This window comes from Astyanax mexicanus, chromosome 18, assembly GCF_023375975.1.
Source record: "Astyanax mexicanus isolate ESR-SI-001 chromosome 18, AstMex3_surface, whole genome shotgun sequence".
In the NCBI taxonomy this organism is placed as follows: Eukaryota; Metazoa; Chordata; class Actinopteri; order Characiformes; family Acestrorhamphidae; genus Astyanax; species Astyanax mexicanus.
In genome coordinates, this window is record NC_064425.1 from 17,602,338 (window position 1) to 17,627,404 (window position 25,067).

General features: G+C 39.1%; 1 protein-coding gene across 2 annotated transcripts in view; it reads right to left on the minus strand.

The window, feature by feature from the left end:
- tpst1 (tyrosylprotein sulfotransferase 1) overlaps window positions 1-20,685 on the minus strand; it is a 58,668-nt gene extending 37,983 nt beyond the window's left edge. Inside the window, exons 1-2 of one of the 2 annotated variants that reach the window (XM_007245993.4) lie at window positions 20,445-20,685; window positions 6,792-7,823 (exon numbers count right to left, since the gene is read on the minus strand). In XM_007245993.4, coding sequence (XP_007246055.3) covers window positions 6,792-7,624 — 833 coding nt within the window. In that variant the 5' untranslated portion in view covers window positions 7,625-7,823; window positions 20,445-20,685. The remainder of the gene's footprint in view (window positions 1-6,791; window positions 7,824-20,444) is intronic. The other variant, XM_007245994.4, reaches the window with a different exon arrangement.
- Window positions 20,686-25,067: the final 4,382 nt, after the last annotated feature.

A 25,067-nucleotide genomic window follows, 5' to 3' on the forward strand; every position in this document is an offset into this window, starting at 1 on the left:
TATGCTGTGGTTTGCACCTCAGGGCTGCGCAGAAGGTCCCTTTTTATTAATATTTGATTGGGATCAATGTGCTGAAGAGTGAGATGCTCGTGATGGGACACTGTCTGGAGTGCAGAAGAGTCAGAGAGCCTTTAAATTCATCTTGCTCTCACTCGTTCCCCAGGGTCAGGGTGGGACTCAGGGGCTGCTGGGAGTGAATAATTGTTCCCCACAATGGCTTTTACCAGACCATCACCCTGGAACCCACAACGGCTTTCACCAGACCACCAGCCTGGGATTCAAAAGGCCTTCCACCAGACCACCAGTTATGCACCCACAATAGCTTTTACAAATCGCTAAGTATACAGTCATCACTCTGACGAGCAAACAGAACAGAACCAGGGACCCTGAGATCTAGAGGGCCCTTGCGAATTTTATCAAGTCTGACTGAAATGTTTTAAGTGGTTTTTGAAGCACTCAAGCACTCAGTCATGCCTCTGAGCACAGGGAGGAAAGAACTTCCACAATACACCAGGTGAAAATAAACAGTAGTTGTTTTTTTTAAGTGTTTGTAAGAGTTTGTTCATTAAGTAGATCAGTATCTCTTATAATATTGTCTGATACATTCAAATAATTAGTGCTTTTTTGATTGTGGGTCTCCTGACATGATAAAGACAAAGCATAGCAACATGTGCTACTGAGAAAACCAATATAAGACACTTTAACAATAGGAAATCAATACAGACTGTAACAGAACATAAAACACTATTCTGGTTAATATAACAAACACAAATCTCGCCTAACTTTTAGTATGAGAATAAAATGTTATAAAAAAAAATTAAGAAATAGAATGATAAAAAAATATGAGGTACTTAAACTATTTTATATAATTTTCAGCTAATATTACTAGATTACTTAAAACTCTTACAGGAAATAAGCTGAACTTCTTTGTAAATACTAACTGGAAACAGTCAAACATCCTAATACATTTTTAAAGTTTTTTCTTTTTATATTTCTTTTATATATTCAGTACATAAATGATCAAATCTACTAATAATTATTTGCAGTGAGAAAAACATCCTCATTAAACTGCACCTTTTGCACATGCACATCATACTTTGGCAGCTTAATGAAATCAAGCATGAAGAACTCAGTGGTGTCTGGTTTGTGATTTGGCAGTTAGCTCAAGGAATCATTAAATAGATGTTTGCAAAAGAATGTGCAGGAGCTTTTAAGAGTTTAGATAAAGATAAACTAAGAGTAGAGAATAGGGGTGTAAGAAAATATGAATGAATCATAGTATTACAAGATTCTATTTTGCAAATTGTAATGATTCTCACAAACATTAAATTAATAGCCGACATGTAAAGTTTTGTGCCAGACAGTGGTTCATTTAGTGTTGTTGAACCCATGACTGACTCCCAATTGCTCTGACTGCATAAAAATCTATTTAGATTTTCTTGTATTAAGATTATATGCATAACAGTATTTTTTATACTGTGACTAAAAGTTTTTCTAAAATTTAATCTTTACAAAATATAAATATATATTGCATCACTTACAGTAATGCAATATATTACAGTGTATTGAATGACAACACCTGAATCATGTGACCTTTTATATTGTAAGATTCTTGCCAATGTGCAGCCCTGATGGAAAAAATGGGAAATATAAAAAAAAAAAAGCCATTTTTTAGCCCATTGTCCTAAATTATTATTATTTTTTAAACATTTCTAATAAGAAATAGTGGAATTACAGAACCAAATTCAGAAGAGTTAAACAAAACAATGCATTTGAATTGTTCTGTTAAAGCAAATATCTGCATATCTAGCACCCTGAGAACTAATGCAGGCTATTCTGATAGTATTCCATTTAGGCCTTCCCTAATAACACTTCACAACTGCACCATTAATTATTCTATTGCTTAGAGGCATCTTAATGATTCCAAACGATCTGTCAAGGCCACATTGCCTTGTCTGCACTTTTGTATTATTAATGGCAAAAAACGATTGCCTTTTAACGAAGAATTGTGCTGTTGAGTTTCAAACGTCCAGCGTTGTTCCATCACTGTCAGAGCAGACAAGCCATTGTTTACCCTGGCACAGTCATGCCAATCTCTGAGCAAAGTTCTTATTAATCCACCCAATCCCAGTCTATACAACCAGTTAGAGCCACGTAAGCCAATCAAACAGGCCTCATGCAGGTTTTGCCCAACGAACACACTAGACATCTCAAATAACAGCAGGAGGAAGGAAATAAATGTGCAATACGGATGTTGAATCATCTACTCTTCACTTCTCAGCTGATCACATCTGCTTTTCACGTCTGGCTGACGTGTGAGGAGGACACTGCTACAGGATCAAAGGTCACCTGGCAACCCCCAGAGGTGTTCTTCCAGTAAACTGATCAGATTACACAAGCCTAATACTCAACACTTTATATAAAAATGTTCAGTACCAGTCAAAGGTTTGGACACACCTTCTTATTCAATGTCTTTATTTTTTTCCAAACAAACCTTGATAAACTTCTGATGTACATAGGAAACTCTAGCTCTTCCTTTCCTGGGGCAGTCCTGAGGAGTGCCAGTTCCATCATTACAATGATTTTGATGGTCTTTGCAGTAACTGCACTTACAAAAAGTTTCTGGAATTCTTATTTTTGGATTGATTGACCTTTATTTTGTCATGTTGTCATTTTTTCTTCACGTAGTTGAGTAGTTCTTGCCATAATATAGATTAAAACATTATTATATAACAAATAGGGCTTATCACTGTATACCAACTCTACCTAGTCTTCACAGCTTCACAACTGATGCTCTCAAGCTCATTAAGAGGCAAGAAATTCAAGTAATTCATTTTTGACACGTTCAGCACAACTGAAAGCCTGAATTCCAGGTGACTCTACCTCATAAAGCTGACTGAAAAAATCCAGCCAAGATGTACAAAGCTGTCTTCTAAGCAAGAGATGCTACTTTGAATAATCTAAAATATAAAACATACTCTGGTTTAGTATATATATTATTATAAATTTACATTTTAGAACATTTAAACATTTAAATAATAAAAAATGCTGCTTTTGAGGTGTGTCCAAACTTTTGTCTGGTACTGTAATTTCTGGCTTTAAAAGAGCTAGTCATGTACTAATGTAAAATTATTAATATAAAAATAAAATTAGTTATTAATTCATTGCCTAAACAGATATCACAGTACTGTATGTTCCATGATAAAGGCTGGTCCTGAACTGTGATGGAAAGTCTTATTAATGGAAAAAAAATCTCTATTCAGAATAGTGTGTGGTCGAGAGCAAGGCCTAACACATGTTTGGGAAACCAGCCCAAAACGTACAAGTGAAAACATGTATGTACATGTAACGGATGAGAGGCCATTAAATTTTAATAGCAGGAATGTGCTTGTGGTTATATATTTCGCAGATTGGATACCAGCCCAATCCAGATATTATGTTTTTGTTTCCCCTAGACATATATTACATATTACAATACAGGTACTACAATTGCATTTGCTGTAATATATTGAAATACAGTAAGCAATTCTGAATAATGTAGATAAAAAAACAATGTGATCTTAAAAGTTGGGATCTAGCAGTTGGGGTTAAAATACAAGATAAAACAAACAATACAAGTATTTTAGAAATTGATACAGTCTTGGCGAACATAAACATTTAAATTCAAGATACTTCAATGTATTAATTTCCATAGACTGTGTACAGCTCGACCCCACAGAATTTGTTTTTTAAAACGTTCTTCAGCCCTATTCAAAAAGGTGTGGTTATTTTAAAAGGGCTGATAATGGGTGGGACCAATTACAGACCGTCAGCCTGTGACCTCGAGGCAGCCCTCAGGGGTGAGTTTATTTAAATGAGTAAGCTGTCTCTCCACAGTCTTTCTCCCTCCTCTGGTCTCTACTGCGCAGACTCGGGTTTCAGGATCGCCAACATGGCGGAAGATTTTGGCTTCATTTTCATTAAATGAATGGGAACGGCGACACGGCGTCCATCTTTTTTATCTTCTTATCTGCTTTTTCCTGATCAGGGTCACAGTGGGCCTGGAATCAATAGTGCAGGAACACCCCACTGGCTACCACTTACACTTATTCACTCACACACTTTACAATTTAGCATAGCCAATTTATCTAATTAACCTACAGTGCTTTTTGAAGCAGGGAGGAAACCGGAGTCCCTGGAGGAAACCTATGCGAGGACTGAACCCACAACCACAGGCCACTGAAGCTGTGCAGCACACCCAGTATTATTACACCACTTTACTGCCCTGTGAAGGTACATTATTGATTTAAATTGCACAAACTATACTGCAAAGTGCTCATGATAATTGATAACAAACAGAGGTGTCCAAAACAATAATATTGTTTATTGTTATTGTGATGAACTACTTCAGTGTGAGCTTGCTGTACTTCACCTCTTTACTCATTTCTTGACTATTAATAAAATCAGCCATGATTCTACCATTAGAGAAAGTGTATACAAGCCCCTGCTGAGCTTATACCCACTCCAGACTCAATATAGAAAAGGTTTCATCTAATTACACACTATACAAGAACTGACATTCACACTATATATCTAATAAAGCAATATGAGCTTTAGAATGAGTTGGCAGGGGTGTTAGTCATACTGTTCACTTGACAGGACTGAGAAAAAAAGCACACCTGAAAAGCCCTAAGGATTAGAAATTAAGATACCAATATATCCTGATATAGATATACTATGATATTGCTTTTCAGTTTTATTTTTAGTGATGATTAAAGGGTGTGTTTGACTGACAAATAGCACTATATTCATTACACAGTTAAGTCTTTTTTTTTTTTTTGCACCATTTGAACATTCTCCCTATACTCATGCAGTTCAGGATTGTAATGTGTATTGTTGCTAGTTGCTACAAATGATGTTAAACAAGTACAAACTGTTGTTAAAAAGCCCCGCTCCATTCACCCCCAGCATTCCTAAATACAGCACTGTTAGTTGATGTTCCCAACATGCTCAAAATACTAGCAATAGAGGCATAGTGTTGCCCATGCAAAAAATCACTTTTTTTTTTTTTTTTACACCGTTAACAAACTCAAAGTAACTCCAAACTTCATCAGTAGCCTTTTTAAGGCTCTGACCGTTATATATTCAGAAAATATTATGATAAAGAATTTAATCAACTGCTCTTGATTTGAGACTGGAGCTGCAGGGCTGACTAAAAGAAAACAAAGAGAACAGGGAGGTATTTTCTGCCTGTATGAGTTTCATTAAAAACGCTGAGAGACGATATCCAGTCGGAAGCCAAATTTTTTCATGGGACGACGAGGGGCTCAAGTGTTGCTACGTGGCAACAGAGTGAGACCCTGCTGTACTTAATTCTTCAAAGAAGTATGGAGGCCATGTGTCAGTGTATATCACTGATATATACAGCTGCAGCTACTGGATAGGAAAATCAAACTATGTTCTATTTTTGCATGCAGAGCAAACAAAACAATATAAGCATTAAAAGCACCAAAAAGTAACAAAAATAAGGTTTTCTGCGATTTAAAGGCCATGGACGGAATTGCAGAAGTCATTATGTAGGGTGTTCTGTAAATTGGTTTTATGGTAGCAACTGTGCATTGCTAGTGTATTTCACTCAATAAAACGTCAAAAAAAAATACAAACCATAAACAAATTTGGGAAAAATACAACAGATTTTTTTCAGGCCCTATAAAACCTATAAAAAGTTTTTTTGACTTAAGGTTTAAATATATTTGAAGCTGAATGATCAAGGAGGTCAGGATTAAAAAAAAAAGCACTATCAAACTAAATATATCATTCAGGAAATAATATTATTCATATTGAGTTCACATTAAACTAATAATGAAATGATTTTACTTACTTACATCAACTGTGGGGCTGTATCATAGTATAATAGAATCGCAAAGATCAAATCAGACCAGATCAGTATTGACTTACTGTTCTGAACAGTTCTAGGGGATTTTTTTTTGGTTTTTCAGCACCATCTTATTGGATTATTTAACATGCTGAATGCATTTTTACACTCCAATAGAGAAATTGTATTCATGTTATATTGAATATCCATATTCTAAGCCTTTTGACTGTTTAAACCCAGTGCACAGTAAATGAAGATACAATATGTTCTTAGTCCAATCAGATGTACAACTAAGGTCCAGTACAAACATGTTTTACAGTGGCAAGATTGTGGCTGAGTCATCCCAGCCCATTCATCTAGCATGCCTCACACACCTACACTCATTCACCAGTCATTAGCACTCCCCACATCTTAAAAGCTCCAACAGGAAACAATTAGGTAAATAGTGATCTCGTAAACAGAGCTGCACTTCTACACTCGCCTCTCAATTTGTTATCTGCTGCCTAGAAAGAAGGAACACACACATGCAACAGATAGGCCAACGTCTGGATGTTCCACAAGTGAGGCAAGGGCTATTTAAGGACACCAGATGTAAAATCCTCTGAGAGCACAGCAGCTGGGGACCTTAACTAAATACGTTACGGGGGAAAGGAGCTAAAATGAGCCAGACAGCTCAGTGAGCCTTAGAGACATTAATGCCCAGAAGAAGGAAGCTGCAGGCTTGTGTTTTAGCATTCTTCTCTGGACTGTTATTCTAGAAAAAACAATCATGTCTTGTTATTCAATTAAATTGGTGCATAATGCAGCTCGTGACCACGTATATTGTGACGTTTTATGTGAGCTCTGCAGAGAAAGAACCACTTCTTTCTGAGCTCCCCCCCCCCCCCCCCCTTCATGTGAACTCCAGAAGGCACAGCATGGGTCAACGGCCACTTACTTGGAGAGCGACACGCCTCCTGCTTTCCCGATGAGTTCCTCGTGATGCAGAACGGCCTCGTTCCAAGGAATGTTGAGGAATTTTAGCAGCGTCCTCATCCACTTCTCCGGGTGCAGAACAAGCTGTTCGTAGTGCACGGGCAGGCACTTATCTGCCGCCTCTAGGCACTGAGTGTACATGGTCTCAATGGCCCGGTTCCACTTTGTGAGACAGTCCCGGTAGCTGTTCAAGTCAAAGCCGGCGATGGTCACCTTGCGAGAGATCATGGAGTGGACGGAGGCCCGGCCGTCGCGGATCATGAGGATGAACTTGGCACGCGGGAAGATCTTAGCTAGGTACGTGAGGGACTTGAGGGCAAAGGGGTCTTTGTTGCACAGGTACGTTGCCGGCTCACCGTGCTTCACAATGATTTCTAGGAGAAAAGCCTGCATTGCAGAGTCCAGCACCTCGTCGGTGACCCCGGCCTCGTCCAGGCGCATCTTCTCCCGGCCCGAGCGGCTCCACATCTGCTTCATGGCCAGGATCCGAGGGATGACGCGGGTCTCTTCGCCGCAGCGCACCTCCGGGTGGGCGTCCAGCATGGCTCTCATGAGCGTGGTGCCGCTGCGAGGCACACCACCGATGAAGATCAGGGGCATGTCCTTGTTGTAAACAAAGGGGCTGCTGAGGTTGTGGCCCGTACGGAGCGTGGCGTGCAGGCTGCCCAGCAGCGGTTGGCCGTGCTCCTCGAAACGCTGGTGGCACTCCATGGCGTGCCTACCCAGATAGAACACTGTGACAGAGCTGATGACCAAGCAGGCCACCAGCAGGTTCTGCTTCAGCTTGCCAATCATCTTAGGGGCAGGTAGAGGAGCCAGGGGCAGGCTGGACGAGGGCTTTAGAAGAGGTAGGGGTGGGGGGGATGACGTTGGACGAGGGGAAGGGGAAAGGGGTTGAGGAAGATGCCCGTTCTTCACCAGCCCCTGGCGTGGGACAAGTGGAGATCAGGATCTGCTGCCTGCAGCTCTTGTCGTGTGCCCAGCTCCATCAGGTCTGCAAAAGAAAAAAACAAAAAAAGGAAAGGACTTGGTTATACACTCTATATGCCATTTAACATTGATGCACCTCCCACAAATGTATGTAAAGAACCTTTTCAAGTCCTAAAGAGCCTTAATGTAATGTAATGTTAAAATAAAGGTAAAAATGCCTCTTTTTCCTGCTGGAGCACTCCTGATTTAACTCGCCAGTTAATTGCCAGGTTCAGTAAGTCAGTTCATAGGTCTGTGCTTGAAGCACCTTTAGTTTTTAGAGTACACCTACACACCTCTTCTTGAAGGGCTTATTAATTAGACAATGAAATAAACACTGATATTCTGAGCTTTAAACTCAAGATCAGAATAATGTACTGGTACAGACATCATACACATATCAAACAGCAATATGTATCCTAGCTAAACGGAAGTGTCTGCTAACCTATCATCGAGTAATCTAGCTCAGAAAACAGTTAGTATTGTGGTTAACCTGTTTACACCCTGCTGAGGCTGGCTGCTGTCTGTTAGCATAGAGTAGATAACCCACTACACTAGGCTTCCTTACTCAGGTTAAAAAAGAAATAGGTCCAGTTTAGAATAATGGCCAACATTCTCTCATTTTCATATAAAGTCCCATTTAAATCCCATAGCAGCCATACAGTAGATGTGTAATACCGACTTTGTGTCCAAGGGAAAGGCATCTTACTCTTTAAATAAAAAGAAGAGATTCAGATCTAGACCAGAGCCAATTCCTTGAAGGATACCCACAGTCTCAGCGTCTCACAGTGTTTAAATACAACGAATTACATGATTACTTACAGCAAATATTTTACATAAACGTCTGTCATATTTTGCCTTACTCATACTGTATGTCTGCTATGTTTGCTTTAATAAGCAGGACAAAAATACATTTTATGCAATGGTAAAATTCTGGCCAATCTATCCTAACTGTCGGAATCATTTGCTACAAACTTAAACATGATTTATGGAAAATATATGGTAAATCTTGTCCAAATACAAGTGAAGAAAGAACGCATTTGTATGTGGAGCACAAATCAGTCCATTACAGCATTCCCTCAGGCTTATTTCACCCGACTGATCTCAAAAAAGAAAGCTTTAAAGCTTCTATTGACCAAAATAAACAAAGAGCAAAGGAGGAAAAGGGAGCGTATCGAGCTTCAGCATATTGAGCAATAAGCAGAATTGGATTCTGCAGAGAGATACATGAGAAAGAGATGCCATTTTGATATGAGACACTGATGTGGTCAGGTTTCTGTTGATTGACTCATGTTTCATGACACGGCTGCTCTCGGTGTTAATTGAACGCATTCCAGCAACAGTTCAGAGACCTCCAGCAGCAACAAGACGCTGGAGCTTGAAGTCTTTCATTTGCAGAGCGGCGCAGAGCGTGTGTGTAACTCAATTCAGAAAGCCCCACACATAAAACTCCACCGCGCAGTGCTGGCTCAGATGTGCTGGTTGTGTCTTGAGGTTTTTGTGCTGTGCTATTCTCTGACCAAAGTGCCGATCAGTGCTGCACGTGCTGCCCTGAACTCGGAGCTTCTGCATACTGTTGGAAGGCGGGAAGAGGAAGGAATCGTAACAGGTCGCAGCAGAGCCGGGAATCGCACGCTTCCTGCTGCCTACTCATTTATAGTAACCAGAGAGCTGAGCTTCCAGAAAAGTGAACTACAGTTCATACGACACAGCTTGAATTCTGATGTCTTGTGTGCATTTTGTCTTTTTTCAGTTTTGTCTGTCTGTGATTTTGCATGCTTGGCTACTGAAAAAGATACATTGAGAATATTAAAAAGTGCCCTAGAATGGGAAAACAGAAAGCATGAGTAGTCATCTTTGCATAGTTAAAAAAAATAGAGTTCAATAAAGTAAGTGCCAGCTTCAAAACCTGAAAAACTGCCTCTGTGAAAAACCAACAGGGGAATGCTATGCTAGTCCATTGGCTGTGGACCACCTAGTGAAGAGCTAACAATTTTTTTTCACAAGCCCACCATAAAAAGCAAGACAGCATTTTTTAATTGGAAAATTGAAAATTGGAAAATAGGCTTCTGAAACAGCATCTGAAATTTTAACTGTAATCTGATTTTAGCAGCAAATGCAGGAAACAGGAATTAATGTGTTTTAATACTATATAATTAGATTTAAACAATCACAATTAACATGCTTACAGGATCACAATATATTGCAAAATATTAAAAATCATTATCACTGTATCATAATAAATATTGTATTGGCAAGTTTGTATCGTAAGTGTTGTGTTGCCAAAAACTCTGACAATACTGCAGGTAAGAGTATACATGTACTGCTGTTCACATGAATACTTCAATAATCAGATTATGAACGTATTTTTAAGTGAAGTAAACACACGCTGTGATAATCATTTTCTAAGTAATCATGGAATTTAACATCATAAATAGTCAATGTGACAATACTTAGATATTTATGTTCATGAAAAGCAGCATTTCACTTAAAAACTCTCAGCTCACTTTAATGCTTAGTAGCTTTTAAAAGATAAATAATAAATTACATTAATATTGAAATGGTTCAAAATTCCAAGTTCAAAATCTGCCTTAATACTGGAGATTCCAAAGTAGAAAAACGATATGCATCCTGCCACCTGCACATACAGTTTCATTATATCTTTTGGTCATGAGGCCTAAGAGAGATTTACAGAGCGGGAAGGAAGGAGAGAGAGAGAGATAAACAGAAACACAGAGAAAATAAGCTTGACTGACATCAGTAAAAGCAAAGAAGTGGGAGGAGTTCAGGTTAGACACGGTCAAGGACAAACTCCCACGCTAAACACGATTAGATGCTGGAGCAAACTGCATCTTTTTCACAAGCCTCTTTCCAAACACTGGAGGAATGACGGCAGTCCGACAAGAATGGCAGGCGTCCGCTTTTCACACTGCTTCTGAAATCTTCCCAATTCTCGCTGGCCGGTAATGAAAAAGCTGAGAAGAAGACACACAGCACAGCTGCTGCTGTCCATCCAGAGAGATCACAAACGACAAACGGAATTCAGAGAAAGCTGGCAATAGTGTCTGAATCGCACACTGGTTTTGCTGTATTCCATCTTAAAGCATTTATTGGCCTTGGCTCTCTGACAGATCTGTCCTTCCTATAAAGAAACTACCCAAGATTACATCAAACAGTGAGGACAGGATGGCCTTAGAGAAGCCACTGAAGGACTTCACAGATATGCTATGTTTAGAAGCCCTTGGGTTTGATGGAGAGGGACCTTGAGATTGAGGGATTTCTCAGCCTTCCGCTATGGCTGCTGACACACAACAGCATTATAGATAGAAAGATCAACTGGCTATGTCTTTGTATCAGCTGTTTTTAGTCAAAATATGCAATCAGGTTTTTAGACAATGAGCTGGCAAACAGCAGCAGACACTGATTTCCAGCGCTGTACTCCTGCCCTTGCGAAAAGGGTGGGCTCTGATTCAAACTCATATACTCTCCGCAAAATCTGTAAGACTAACAAGTTTTAATGGAGTAAAGACTGTACTATCACTAACTGGATACCCCTCTCAAGAGTACATCATTTCGTGAGCAGCAGAAGGGCACATTCAAACACAACCAACAGTCAGAAAGGTAATGAAATCACATACAATGGATTTTATTAGTAGATAGGCAACACTTTTTGATTTTAGTTTCTAAACTCTAAAATACAGTTTAGTATAAGAATTTACCTTCACAGCTGGTGCTTGGAGTTAATTCCAAAAAGTAAAGGTTAATGGTAAGGTTAATGTGGCATCCAGCCTTGCCTACGACTGGTAAAGGCAATCATATGATCAAGCTGGCAAAGATGGCTTCGGCATGGGTTTTGTATCCCAAAATCCTTAGTCATGCTACACCACCACCAATATAGAAATATTTTCCAGCATACACAGCAGGTTCCCTAGCTGAACAGATGACGTCCCTTGGAGGGGTTGCTCATCAGCCATTTCTCTAAATAACACAACTGTCTCAGGTCTTTTTAAATGATCAGTAGAGGAAATTCATGCTGAGTGGGAGCAGAAACAGCAATAGACACAACAAACAGTAAGCTAAATTACTATAAACAGCAAGCAGTGGGGTACAAACAGGACAGTTTGTCCTACTCAGGCAGAGTTCTACTAAAATGATCTGTTTGAATTTCCTTCCCATGCAGAGCAAAAGCATTCAAATGATAAAACAGTACAAAACAGCCACAAGCAATCAGCCATCAAGCATCCTTCCACACTGAGAATATCCATCCATGTGTATATTACAATAGCACTGAAGAAGAACCCAGCATCCCAGAGATCCTTGCAACTGATTTACTACTGTGGTTAAGCAATGTTTGGGCTCATGTTTCATCATGGTGAAACTGAAATCAAGAACGTGTTGGTATTAAATTAACAGCGCTTCCTCACGTCTGCTACAGATATCCTCCACTGGATTGCCCATTGATCTGTTTGGGAATCCTCCACGGACCAAACAGACCACATTAACACTTAATAATGAGAGCTTCAGCAAGACACCATGCACAACAAGTGGGGGGTCTCTGCTGTGTGCTACAAACATGGGGGAGGAGAGGGTTTGAAACAGGGGGAAACAGATTGTGTTCTTCTGCCTGGAGTGAGAGTAGTGTCCGGTAGCTTCTGTCCTTTCAAGTCTTTTTGCCCTAGAATGGGGGTCAGAAACCTTTAGGCTATGTCCACATCAACAGGCTAAAATGACTCCAATGTGTTTTTTCAACATTTTGTTCAGGGCTGTCTTGTCAAATCAAATTTGAGTCACTATGGTTGTGTTTAGCCTGTGAGCCAAAATCCAAAGTTTGGCAAATCTAAATCTGTATTTAAATTGTAGCCAGAAATCACATGAAATCAGATTGTTACAAATCGAATTCAGACCACATTTGGAGTTGGCTTAAAATGCAAATGCACTTTCATTCACTTTCATTCATATTACAAATGGCGATCAGCCTCTTCATTTATATATTTTTTTCAGAGTATACATGAATTTTTAAGGGACAGATCCATTCACATTACAGACAGATACAGGTCACTTGTGTGTATTAAAATATGAATAGTTAAAATCTAAGCAAAAAATCAGAATTAATTGGGCAGGAAAAGACATGTTTGTAGTGGGATAAAGGCCAAACAATATCAGTTTATCCCACATCACACACAAAAATTATAAACAGTAAATGCTCTTCCGATAATAAGGGGCTGCCAAGTCAAATCAAATGTCTTTGTGGCAGCTCCCTGACAGCCCTGCTAAAGGAAATCTGCTGCTATTTATTGTACCATTATCCGGACAGGCTTTGACATAGTGCAGATGTGATTCAGCCAACCTAAAAGAATGCTGTATGAGGAAGCTGAGCTAATCCACTTCATATCCTCACTCTAAAGTTCCCTAGTAGTTTCAGCAGCCAATTCCCCTGCCCCCTACCTCAAGTCGTCCTCTCTCTCCATTGCTTTCTTAAATGGAAGGCCTTTAAGATGTTACTCTTTGATTTACTTCTGGAAAATGGAGATGTTACGGAGAAGGTCTGAGCAATATTTTGTTTATTAGTTATTATTAGATTCTTCATCTCTAAGTTTCACATTAGTTTCTATAGTTTCTTTTGTTTTGTACAAATCAATCTATCTTGCAGTACAGCCATAACACCAACTTTACCCATGTCAAACAGGTCCACACTGACATGTCTTTACATTGCTGCATTGTCTCATCTACAACACACTGAGCACTCCTTTTAACACAGAACTGTAATGCATTCTCTGTGATAAGCCCAGCTGTCAGCCACTGGAACTCCTTAATAGCTACTGTGATGCTGGAGAAGATGAAACTGAAACTTCACATGAAGCATTGCTATTTTATGCAGGCTTGTCAGTTTAGGAGCATAAAATATTTAGACAAAATATCATATTCTGACATATGTCACATTTAAAAATGTATTGACAGCCGAAAAAAAATATATATATATATATATCTGATCTGGGCCACCTTTTCTAGTGTTGGTGTTCTATTATGTTCAACACTTTGTAGCTCAATCTTTTTAGGTAAAACAAAGACTACAAGCTACAAATCACAGCAAGTTCCCAACATTCATGCATGTCAGTCATTAGACCTCTGTACTCTAGAAAGGAAAACAATTACGACAACCCAACTGTTTAAATATCATCCTGTTTGTCATGTCTAGTCTTAAGGGATTTCTGAGTAAGAGCACCAAGGATGCATAGAATACCATCACTAACACTCCTACTGCAGATCTTGCTACCATTCTCCTGAATCATACCCCTGCTTAATGCACTTATCTGTCAGAGCTCAGCACGACCGTTCCAGCTTTACTTACACAAGACAGCCATTAAGGAACTGTGGGTTAAGACACCCTTTACCCTTAAATTCAATGAAGACATAGCCCTATATAAACACGCCAGACGCATTAGATATAGCTGGTAATCACTCTTCTGTACTCCACTCACTAAACAGCTTCTGCCTGGAACGGAGACATTAGCAGGCCTGAGCTTCTGTACGGAAGGAAGCATTTCTGAGACTGTATCTAGGTCATTAGAAACACTATTGAGAGGATGTTCATTTCCTTTACTCACAATGTTGAGACACTGAGGACACTAAAAGACAGGTTACTACATACTAGGACTGGAAATCGTTGTGTGGAATCTTTAGTCAGAGCCCCTGCCAGTTGACTGTGCTTGTTAACTTTTAATTAACTAAGTATTTTTGTAGTTTAGTTTAGGAATGTTCACTGTCGACTAGTCGTCACTAATAGTCAATTATTAGCACAACAAAAGAAACACAATGGGAGAAGAGTAACAGGTTCACTCACACAGTTTCCCTCAACTCGTCCTGCATCTTCAAAAGTACTCAATCACAAGAGATTACATATTTCCTCTTTAAATAGCAGCACTTTCCACATTTAAAGGACAATGTTCTGGGCATTTGAGCAGCATTTATATCCTAGGTTCAGCAGTTTCTATCATTTTGAAGTGATGGAGAAAGCTAGAAAAAGGAGTCAGAGATAGAGGGCATGTCAGAAATAATCACTGACTAATCAGACAAATAATCTGCAGATTAGTCAACTACCAAAATTATCATAAATTGCAGCCCTAGTCTCAACTGTTTAATCATTTACGCATCATTTTTAATGTTTAAAGTAAAATACAAAAAAAAAAAAAACAGTTCTTTGATCATACCACAGTTAATTCCGACCCTGCAATGTGATTGGCTAAGAAGCATTTTAGCAGTGATATAATGCAAACAGCCCAGCTATATAGTGATATAATCCAATAGTGATATAATCCAAACAACCCAGCTACAAACAGAGCAGTAATGGAACTATTTTAACTTGCGGAGTGTTTAGAACCAAACAGATCATATTTTCTCCTTCTCTTTAACTCAAAATCTTTTACGACCGCAGCACAGCAGTGCCAATATTACAAGTTATTGAACTGCCTCTCGTGTATTACTGCTTAATTGGCTAAGGTCCATCCACCTGGTTATGTGGACCAATGCATAATTCAATATTTGAAAACTTTAATCAGGTTCTACTTAAGCCTACTTTCTCTGGCCCACACACACAGCAGCCCACCAGGAATTGACCCGATACTCTCTATGACCAGTCCATACCTGATGCTGACAGTTGGTGTGGTGGATATTAGCACTGGAACTCTGATTAAGAATGATTTATATAAAAGGTAATAACATGATCCAAAAAGTTGAATGTTTCCATTACACAGCCCAATCTGACATGGCTGACAAAATCGTGAGTTGAGTACAGCCCTACTATACACTGATAAAGATCTCATACAGCACACAGATCCTGACACACTACATAAACTCCTGCAAGCTCCAATAAAAAGGGCTAATCTAACACCCCAACTGTGTTGTCATGCGGCCTACACCACTGGCTCCGATGAAGGCTAGCATCTTTGTTTAATTACAGTGAGACACTTCATGCTCGGCAGTGTCGAGCATCATAAACAACTCTGCATGATGCCTCATGACTAAGCCACGGTCAGGCGTATAATGTCAGAGGTGTTATATCTCCAGTGGTGACACATTCATGGAGATGCATTTTAGAATCTTGTTAGAACAACATTCATTTCTGAGAGATGTGTTCTCTATTTTAGAGAATTTTATGTTTTCCTATTTTCTCAGATATATTGGCAACAACAGAGATTTCAACTGGAGTGTTGTCTTTGTAGCAAACATTCTGTAGCTACAGTGCACACGTCACTACAAAAGTGTGGAAAGTGTGGCTGCTAATTTACAAAATAAAGTGTTTTGACCAATACTGATATTTTTAATGCCTTGGGTATTATAAACTAAAACACTTTTGTTAACGCAGAAATTCATTATTGATTCTTTCATTGATTCAGTCAACTTCTTATCTGCTTTTTCCTGGTCAGGGTCTCAGTGGGTCCATGTCTGAGCTGGAAACATAGGGCACAACACAGAACTCCCCATGGACAAGGCACTAATCCATCACAGGGTACCAAACAAGACCATTAGCTAAATTTCAAAGCCTAGGCTGCAGCTGAGGAGGGCTGCATTTCTCATTAGCAGTGCCATAGAAGGCTGTTCCAAAGTGAAGGGACTTTTCTATATAGCCAAGAATTGCAGAAGAGACCCAAAGCGATTTTGAGGACGCAACCGATGACTCCTTCACGGCCCCAAGTCAACCACAATTGCACAATTACTGCACAACTGGTGTACAATCACATTTTATGAGATCTTATTGCTCTCACATACCCAAAAAAAATGTTTAAATGTATTAATTAAAAACATATGTAAATGAGGAAATACATCTATAAATGTTTTTTAGATTCACTTCTTTTTTTTCTAATATCATAATTACACACAGAATACAGAAAGCAAGTGTTTCCAGCTACACTGGCCACTTTGAACAATCAAAACTAAAATTCTATATTAATGCTGTAGACAGCATTGGTCCCAATAACACTGGGTGGGACCTGGACCCATTACAACTCAGCCCAGGAAAAAATGGATAGGTAGATGAATAGATAGAATGGTGACACCCATCTACAATGGATCAGTTCACACCAAACAACACCCTGACTTCAGATTTAATCAGTATCATATTAGCTTAATCTGATGTCCGATTTTTTTGAATTAGCATTTTCAGAATGACCTACTGATGATACAGACACAAATATGACCTCTAAGATTTACCTGTATTCATCATCATCACATGTCAGCAGTTTTCTGATGGCTGGAAATGCATGAAAATAAAACAAAACATACCGTATCAATCACTAGTGCCTTTTAGCAGCCTCACAGGCCAGTCAGCACAGCCTAATGGGAAAATATTTAGTGATTGGCAAGGCCTAGGCAGACTGACTTGATCAGGATTCAGACCATGACACACCGGGGCCAGACTACACAGAGCAGAGCCCTGTTTGTAAAGAAATCTTTTCAAAGGTGTTTCTTTAGAAAGTCATTTTAAAAATTGCCCTTCACAGCACCAAAAAAAGTTCTGGGGGAGTAAAAGTTCTATATATATATACATTTCTGCTAAAAGTGTTGGGTTCTAGGAATTAACATTCATAAGCCTTGTTTGAATAGCAGTAAACAAATAGATGACTTTGGAACGACTTTGGACATCCATATATTCATGTATTTAAATATACCCCCCTCCCTCCCTGTTATCGCTCTCCTCCCTAGTTTTTCTTTCATGCCTGGGGGAAACACTGAGCATTGATTAGCTTCAGCACTGCATTATGTTGTAGAGACTGCTATTGACATTTGTCTCTCTATAGTTTTAAAGTCCAGGTTTCAGTGCTCTAAACAAACAAGATCTCCATTGGGCTGCTTTCCCATGAAAATCCATTAGCTGAAGTGGTGGCTCAATGGACACGGGAAAGACATTCCAAATACAACAGCAATAAATAATGTAAACCGCAAGACTGTTACAGCCCTGATTAGTTCTTGCCGAGGTCCTGACTAATAAACCACCAACTGCTTAATTAAACACGAGGTAATGTGCTTTTCTACCACTGTTTCTTCAAATTGATTCATTCGCATTTCTACAGGAAAGAATCAGGGCATCACCACGACCCTGTGGCATCACCTTTCTTCACGCACGCCGCTCTGGGAGGATGACAGAGTGACATAAAGGCAGTAGAGCCTATTGAACATGTAGCTGTGCCTAATACAGTCAAACTGTATGGCACAATACAATTGGCATCATTTACTGACAACACTCACTGCACTGAGTCACCACTGCTTACGTAGGTTTGGTTAAGATAAATACACTTAATCTGTATAGCTAACACAGTCAACATTTATACAATATATATATATATATATATATATATATATATATATATATATATATATATATATATATATATATAAGCAATAGAGCTGGAATGCAGAGCTCTGTCATCTACTAGAAAAAAATCTCCAACAGATATTTATATATTGCTATATTACTCATGACTACACTGCAGTGATACAGCAATATAAATTTAGAAATCTGTCTGAAGAGAATGTGAAGTTACACAGAGCATCGGTAAAAGTACAGTCGATGAATCCAGCAATTTTAGCAAGAACTCAGTCAAGCTCTCATTTAGCTTGTTATTTCAAAAGCTTTTAATTCTAACTCTGCCACTGTTCAGAGGCAAGTTGTTGATCACTCTGCCCTCACTCAGTTATGTAGTGAGAACTGCTGAAAGATGCAAGCTGAGCCATCGTCAAGTGGTCACCAATGAGTAGTCACAGACACCCAGCAAACATCTAGCAGGTTTAATAGCTCACCAGTCGGCAACTATAAGTCGAGAGCAGCGACTACCTACAGGCAATATGACTGCATAGAGAGAGAACCACGTGTTCAACCTACGTATCTTCTGTGTGGCATCACTAGTTCTTGCATGCATTTAGTGGAATGTAGGGTGAAAGACACAACAACTGAAAGACTCAAGATTACAGTGCAGCCAGCTGTGTGGTGTGAACGGCACATTGAACTGACAAATCAAAAATTTTAGTGTGAACCAGGCATAAGTGATAAGTAGATGAGCTTGACATTATTAAATCTCCATGTTTGCAGTAGCTCTCGTATCAGCACCATTAGCCTCACCAAAGTTGCTCAAGTATCAGCAAATCCTGCTGTTCTCAGAAAAAAAAACTTATCAGGAAAACCTACTGGACCTGTTTTAAAATACATATATTTGTCTTTGCAGAGATGGTTGCAAAAACACACAGACACCTTTTATTAGAGTATTTGGTCTCCTCCCAACTCAGGAATACTAACTTCTCCTTTCAAATATGTCAAATCTTATGGACTACTGCTCTAAAATAATCCTTTAACTATTAGTAGTGTTGTTGTGTAGGCTATTGCTTCTTAAATGCACTAGACTAGGCAGTCAGCCTTAGAGTATGCACATGCAGGTGGCCATATACACTTAAGGCTATGTCTAAAGTGACAGTGTGTAAATTTATGACTGTATATATGTATGTAAGCCCTCTGTACAGTATGTGTAGAGCAGTTACATGAATTTATAAACCACTTAATGAAATAATTTGGCTTTTTTCCAAGGCTATACAAGCCCATTCTTGTTGATATAATAAGTAGTAACAACAGAGATGAAGAAATAACTGTTTCCAATAGATATTTAACAAGAATTGTTACTAATACTCATCATACGACTTTCCCCACTGTGTGTACATTCTGTAGCTGACACAAACGGACAGTGAAGGTTAACTTTCTCTGTAGTAATACAGTAAAAACATACATCCCGGTCTTAATTGCTGCAATACGTTTGAAGGACTGATGCTAAAACAAAAAAGTCCTTTACCTCTTGGTATTATTGTGAAGGCTATTGCTTTTTACGTGCACTATACATATATACATCCTTTTGCATTTCATACCTGTAGAGCTGTAAAACTGCTTGAATTTTTGCACCAGGAGTGGCATGGTCTGGTAAAGAAACTATGGGGCATGAGACAGTAAGGCAGTAAGTCTCAGTGTATACACATGCAGTTGGTCATATACACTTAAGGCTATGTGACTGTGTGTATATTTATGTATGTAAGCCTTCTGTACAGTATTTGTACAGTATTTATGTGGATTTTAACCCAAATAATGAAACAATTTGGCTTTTTTTTTAAGCTATACGAGCCCATTCGTGTTTACATAACCAGTAGCTACAAAATAGGTGAAGAAATGACTGTTTCCAACTGATTTTTAACGAGAATAATAACTAATACCTCATAATAACACGTTTCTAGCTACTATGCGATGTGTATATTCTATGTTTAGCTGATACACACAGATATAGTGTAGGTTAGTTTTCTCAGTGATAAATGAATACACTCACATATCTCTCTGTGCTCACTGACAGCACATGCCAGGTCTATACTGTTAGCTACTCTTAGCCCCAATCCCACACTAGCAGCTGTGCTAATGAACTGATATAAGGTAAATAAAGCTCGCAGGGAGTCCGGAAATCCCGTATCCCCGCAGGCTAGGCAGGCTCAGCGGCTCAGGCTGAAGTTGTACCCGCAGTAAACGCCGCTCCGAGAGGGGGAACACAGGGGCAGCAGCAGCGTTCCTCCGCCGCCGCCGCCGTGCCATTACCGCCGCTCCGCTTCTCCTAACAGTGGAACGCACCTAATCCAGAAGAGCCGTCCCGGGAGAGGAGATTAGCTGCTCCGGCTGTTCCTCTGGTCCGCAGCGCAGCGCCGAGCACACATTCCTGGCGTTTATCGCTCTGTTCAGCGCTGGAAAATGCGACAGTCCGATCAGCTCGACGCTGCTTTCACCACAACTGTATCTCACAGAAAGCGCGTCATATTCACTGGGTTGCCAGATTGATCAAAGTTCCTCTTCTTTCCAAAAAAAACGCTTTCGAATACGGTCCTATTCAAAAGCCAAATCCCATTTCACCCCTTGCCCCTACCGCTTAGCCCTACCCCTCTGCTTTGCGCGTGCACGCCTAGGGGTAGGGTGGCCCAAATCTTGTTAGGCTGCTTCTCAAAAAATTAGAATATCATTGAAAAGTTACTTTATTTTAGTAATTCAGTTAATATATGAGTGAAACTCATATATTATATAGATATATTACACACAGAGTGATTTATTTTAAGCGTTTATTTGATTTACTGTTGATGGCTTGATTGGCTCACAGCCAATAAAAAAAATCAGTGCCTCAGAAAATTTAAATATTATATAAAGCCAATTGGTACCTTTGACAGTGTGGGCAGTGTGCCAAGTCCTGCTGAAAAATGAAAGCCGCTCTTCATATAAGTTGTCAGCAGAGGAAATGTTATGTTCGTTTTTGTGAGCAGCAAGTGTCCATTAACATGTATGAGCCAATATGTAAACTTAAAAACAAAACAGTGGTGTATTTTATTGTTTTAGGGATTTATTTACTAATAATGTGTAAACATCTTTATACCACAGTGCTAATGTCTGATAAACCACATTAATTTATATGTTATTATTATAGTATCACCCTATTAGTGCCACAAATTGATAATAAAATAATTATCATATTATTGCAATAATTAATTGGACCATATATCGTCCAAAACAAATTTACAAAATGTTGAAATATATTTTTAAAATATATTAATATATTAATATATTACTAAAAAACTGTTCGGGGGGTTCAAAATATTTTAGCTATTATTGCGATAATTTTGCAATATCGCTGACAATGAATTAAAAAGCACAAATGCATTTTTAGATCTCTATAATATACATTTTTTTGTTCTGACTAGTAATAATCACATTATTGATTTAGAACTGGAGTATATATAGTTATAATTACAGTGTAGATTTCTGAAACTACAATTTTTATTTAAATGTAGATATGTGTATATGAGTTTTTACTATGAATAATCTTATTATAGAAATTTGCAAAACTACGTCAAGTCAAGAGGCTTCTTATGTCAATAAAACTGATATTATTACTAAGATACTTTTTATGTCTTTGAAATGAGAATTTAGACAAGTTCAAATGACATCAAAAGGATCTGTAATTTATTTTTTTTAAGCTGGTTTCAAGACTGTTGATATATACTGACTGATAGTAAAGTACTGACTGTTACTGAAAGCGTTATTCAGACCCAATCTGGCAACCACGCACAACAGTCGTGAGGAGACATCTGATTGGGTGCAGCGCCGCAGCTCGCAGTCGTCTCCTCGTAGCTGATTGGTTTAGACGTGTGAGGGCAAAGCTAAGCTCCGCCCTCTCCGCTTGAGTTTTGTAAGGTAGTCTCACGGCGCGGCGCGTGTTAAAGGGGCAGCGCAGTAAACAGTGAGACTAAACAACCCTAAACTATATTTATACTCACAGTTCAGCGTGAAAAGTACAGTACAGTACAGTAGAGGTTTCAGTATCCAGAGTTAATAGAGCTCAGAGAGGAAAAAAGAGCAGTAACACTGCTTTATCTTCTTCAGGTCATCAGAACAGAAGGATACAGGCTATAGGACACCTGGCCATATGTAGCTACACACTGCAGTCTGTTCTCTGTTAAATGCTCAACAGGCCGTTAACTAACGCAGATGTCCTTTCCAAGCATTACAGCTCCTGTGGATGGAAATGATTCTGAAAATGTATTGATTTTCTTCTTATAGGCCCGCACACTGACGCCAAAGTAACTCGCTGGCAAAACGGCCATGTAGAGAAAGTAAATAAATCCCCACCAAGACATCTCAAAAGGGCAGATCTGACAGGCCTAACAGGACTAATGGTACTTAATATGAAAACACAGAGCAAGGCTGCGATACTGAGCCAAGACCTGTGGAAGCCATATAAGCTCACAGCACAAGTGTTATTCTTTCACTGGTTTCCAGATGATTTCTTGTAGACATATACAGCTCTCAGTGTTTTTTAAGCACCACACATATTTTTTTTTATTTAGGTATTGCAATTTTTTTCTAAAATGTACTACTCAAGTACTGAAAGTAAAAAGTACAGTACAGTGTTATGAAGTTATTACTTATTGAAAGCAGTAATGAAGAAGCAGTGCAATCTTCTTATTGTTCTCTGCATATAAGTGGGATTGTGCACCCAAGTGTTTCACTCACCTGTACACCTGTACAATTGTGACGTGACAATACATCTGATTTGATTTGATTTTAAGCATGTTTTTAAGTTATTGATATGAAGAAGCCATCGGATGACAATAAATGTGCTTTGCTTTGGAATGATAGAAGGGGGGAGATAAAATAAAGTCAACAAAAAAGAAAGAATGAAAGAAAAAAAATATTTTCTCATGTTTTAGAGCTGCATTAATTTACCATCATTAGAGACATCACGTTTCTCCTGTGTTAAATATTTCATTTTTTTTCATGTGTAAAAGCAGAACGAATGTTGGAATAAAACTCTTCATATTTAACTTGGACTGACAGATCACAGCTGTAACGTCCATCCACAGAGCTTCATTAATACCTTGACCCTCTTTTCAGCTCAGAGGACACAAGCAGCTATTTTCTGTCGCCCTTTAAACAAACCTGATTTTCCCAGACCCTGACTGAATGATGATGATACTGGGATTTTTTTTATTTCCCACCTTCAACAAACACCTCTGATGAAGCGTCTGATCAGCCTGTCTGACATGTAGACCAGGCGATGTATGCCAGTCAACACCGCGCCGGGATCACAGTACATTAACAGGCCGAGAAGGCTTAGATGTCCAGCTTCTGTGAGACGGATCGGATTGAGGCGATCAAATCTACTGGAGTGTCTGCTATGAAAAGAGAGAGAGAAAAATATACGAGGAAAAAAAAAAGATGCTATTAAACTGGATTGTATAGCAGGAAGAGCACTCGTATCTGTCATCTCCTCTTCAGTTCAAGGGAGCTGTTAACAGATCTTAGCCATGCCGAGAGCCCCAGGGCCCCGGCATGACTCTCATTACTATAGTACTGTCACTACTGTCCGTACCACACCACATCACACACAGCGAGATACACTCACCCAGAGGTGGTACAGGGTAGATTTGTTTACTCAGGTAGAGGTGCATCTCAACAACTTTAAAATATCTTTAAAAAAGTTACTTTATTTCAGTATTTCAGTTCAATATGTGAAACTCATATATTGATGTATTACACACAGAGTGATCTGTTTTAAGCGTTTATTTCTTTTATTGTTTATGATTATCTTATCTTGGTATGCAGCCAATTAAACCCAATTAATCAGTGTCTCAAAAACTGTCAGCAATTGGTACTGCAGTGTGGGCTGTGTGCCTGCTGGAAAATGAAATCCGCAACTCCATAAAAGTTGTCAGCAGAGAGAACCAACACCAGCACATGACATGGCTCTCCAAACCATCACTGACCATCAGTAAATGTTACATTTTATCTGGAAATTAACATACCAGAGTCTGGAGGAAGAGTGGAGAAGTGCACAGGTCTAAAGGTCTAGTGTGAAGTTTCCACAATCAGTGATGGTTTGGAGAGACGTGTCATCTGCTGGTGTTGATCCACTGTGTTATATAAAGTCTAAAGTCAGTGCAGCCTCTACCATGAGATTTTACCGCACTTCATGCTTCCTTATGCTGACAACTTTTATGGAGATGTGGATTTCATTTTCCAGCAGGACCTGACACTGCCAAAAGTACCAATTGGGTATTGGGTATACAGTATTAAAATTTTCTGAGATACTGACTTTTGGGTTTAATTTGCTGTAAGCATGGCTGGATTACAGACCCGGCCCAAAACATTTTGCGATGCCTATCAACATTTATGATACAATATATTTTTATTTCAGAGGACCCTCCTCTGACTATTAGGAACATTGACCCCAGGGTTTTGTGAAGGCCCTAGACAATATTTTGGGCCCCTTATGAAAATGGATGAGGCGTTGTTGCATTGCTCTGACTTCGACTTCTGGCTATTAGGGATCCTAGGAAAGGGGGGGGGGGGCATATTTTTGGTTATGAGAGCCCCTACCAGTGGGCCCTAGAGAAGAGCAGGGCATACCATTAGAGGGCTCTTGATTAAATGTTTTTGAGACCTGTGTACCACAGTTCCACAGAGAGAAAAGGAAGCTGATCATTAGCACAGTCACAGTATACAGAACCAGTACAGGCCAGTTAAACCGGTGGGTACAGGGTAGTTTTGTTTACTGAGGTATGTGTACTTTAGTAACATTCTGTTGCCTGAATGTGCAGTTTCCCTGAATTTGACACTATTAAAAACGTGTCCTGGTTCTAAAAAAGAGCTGGTTCTATATAAAAGATAAGCTAAACATTCAAATAAAATAAAAACATTAATATTATTTAA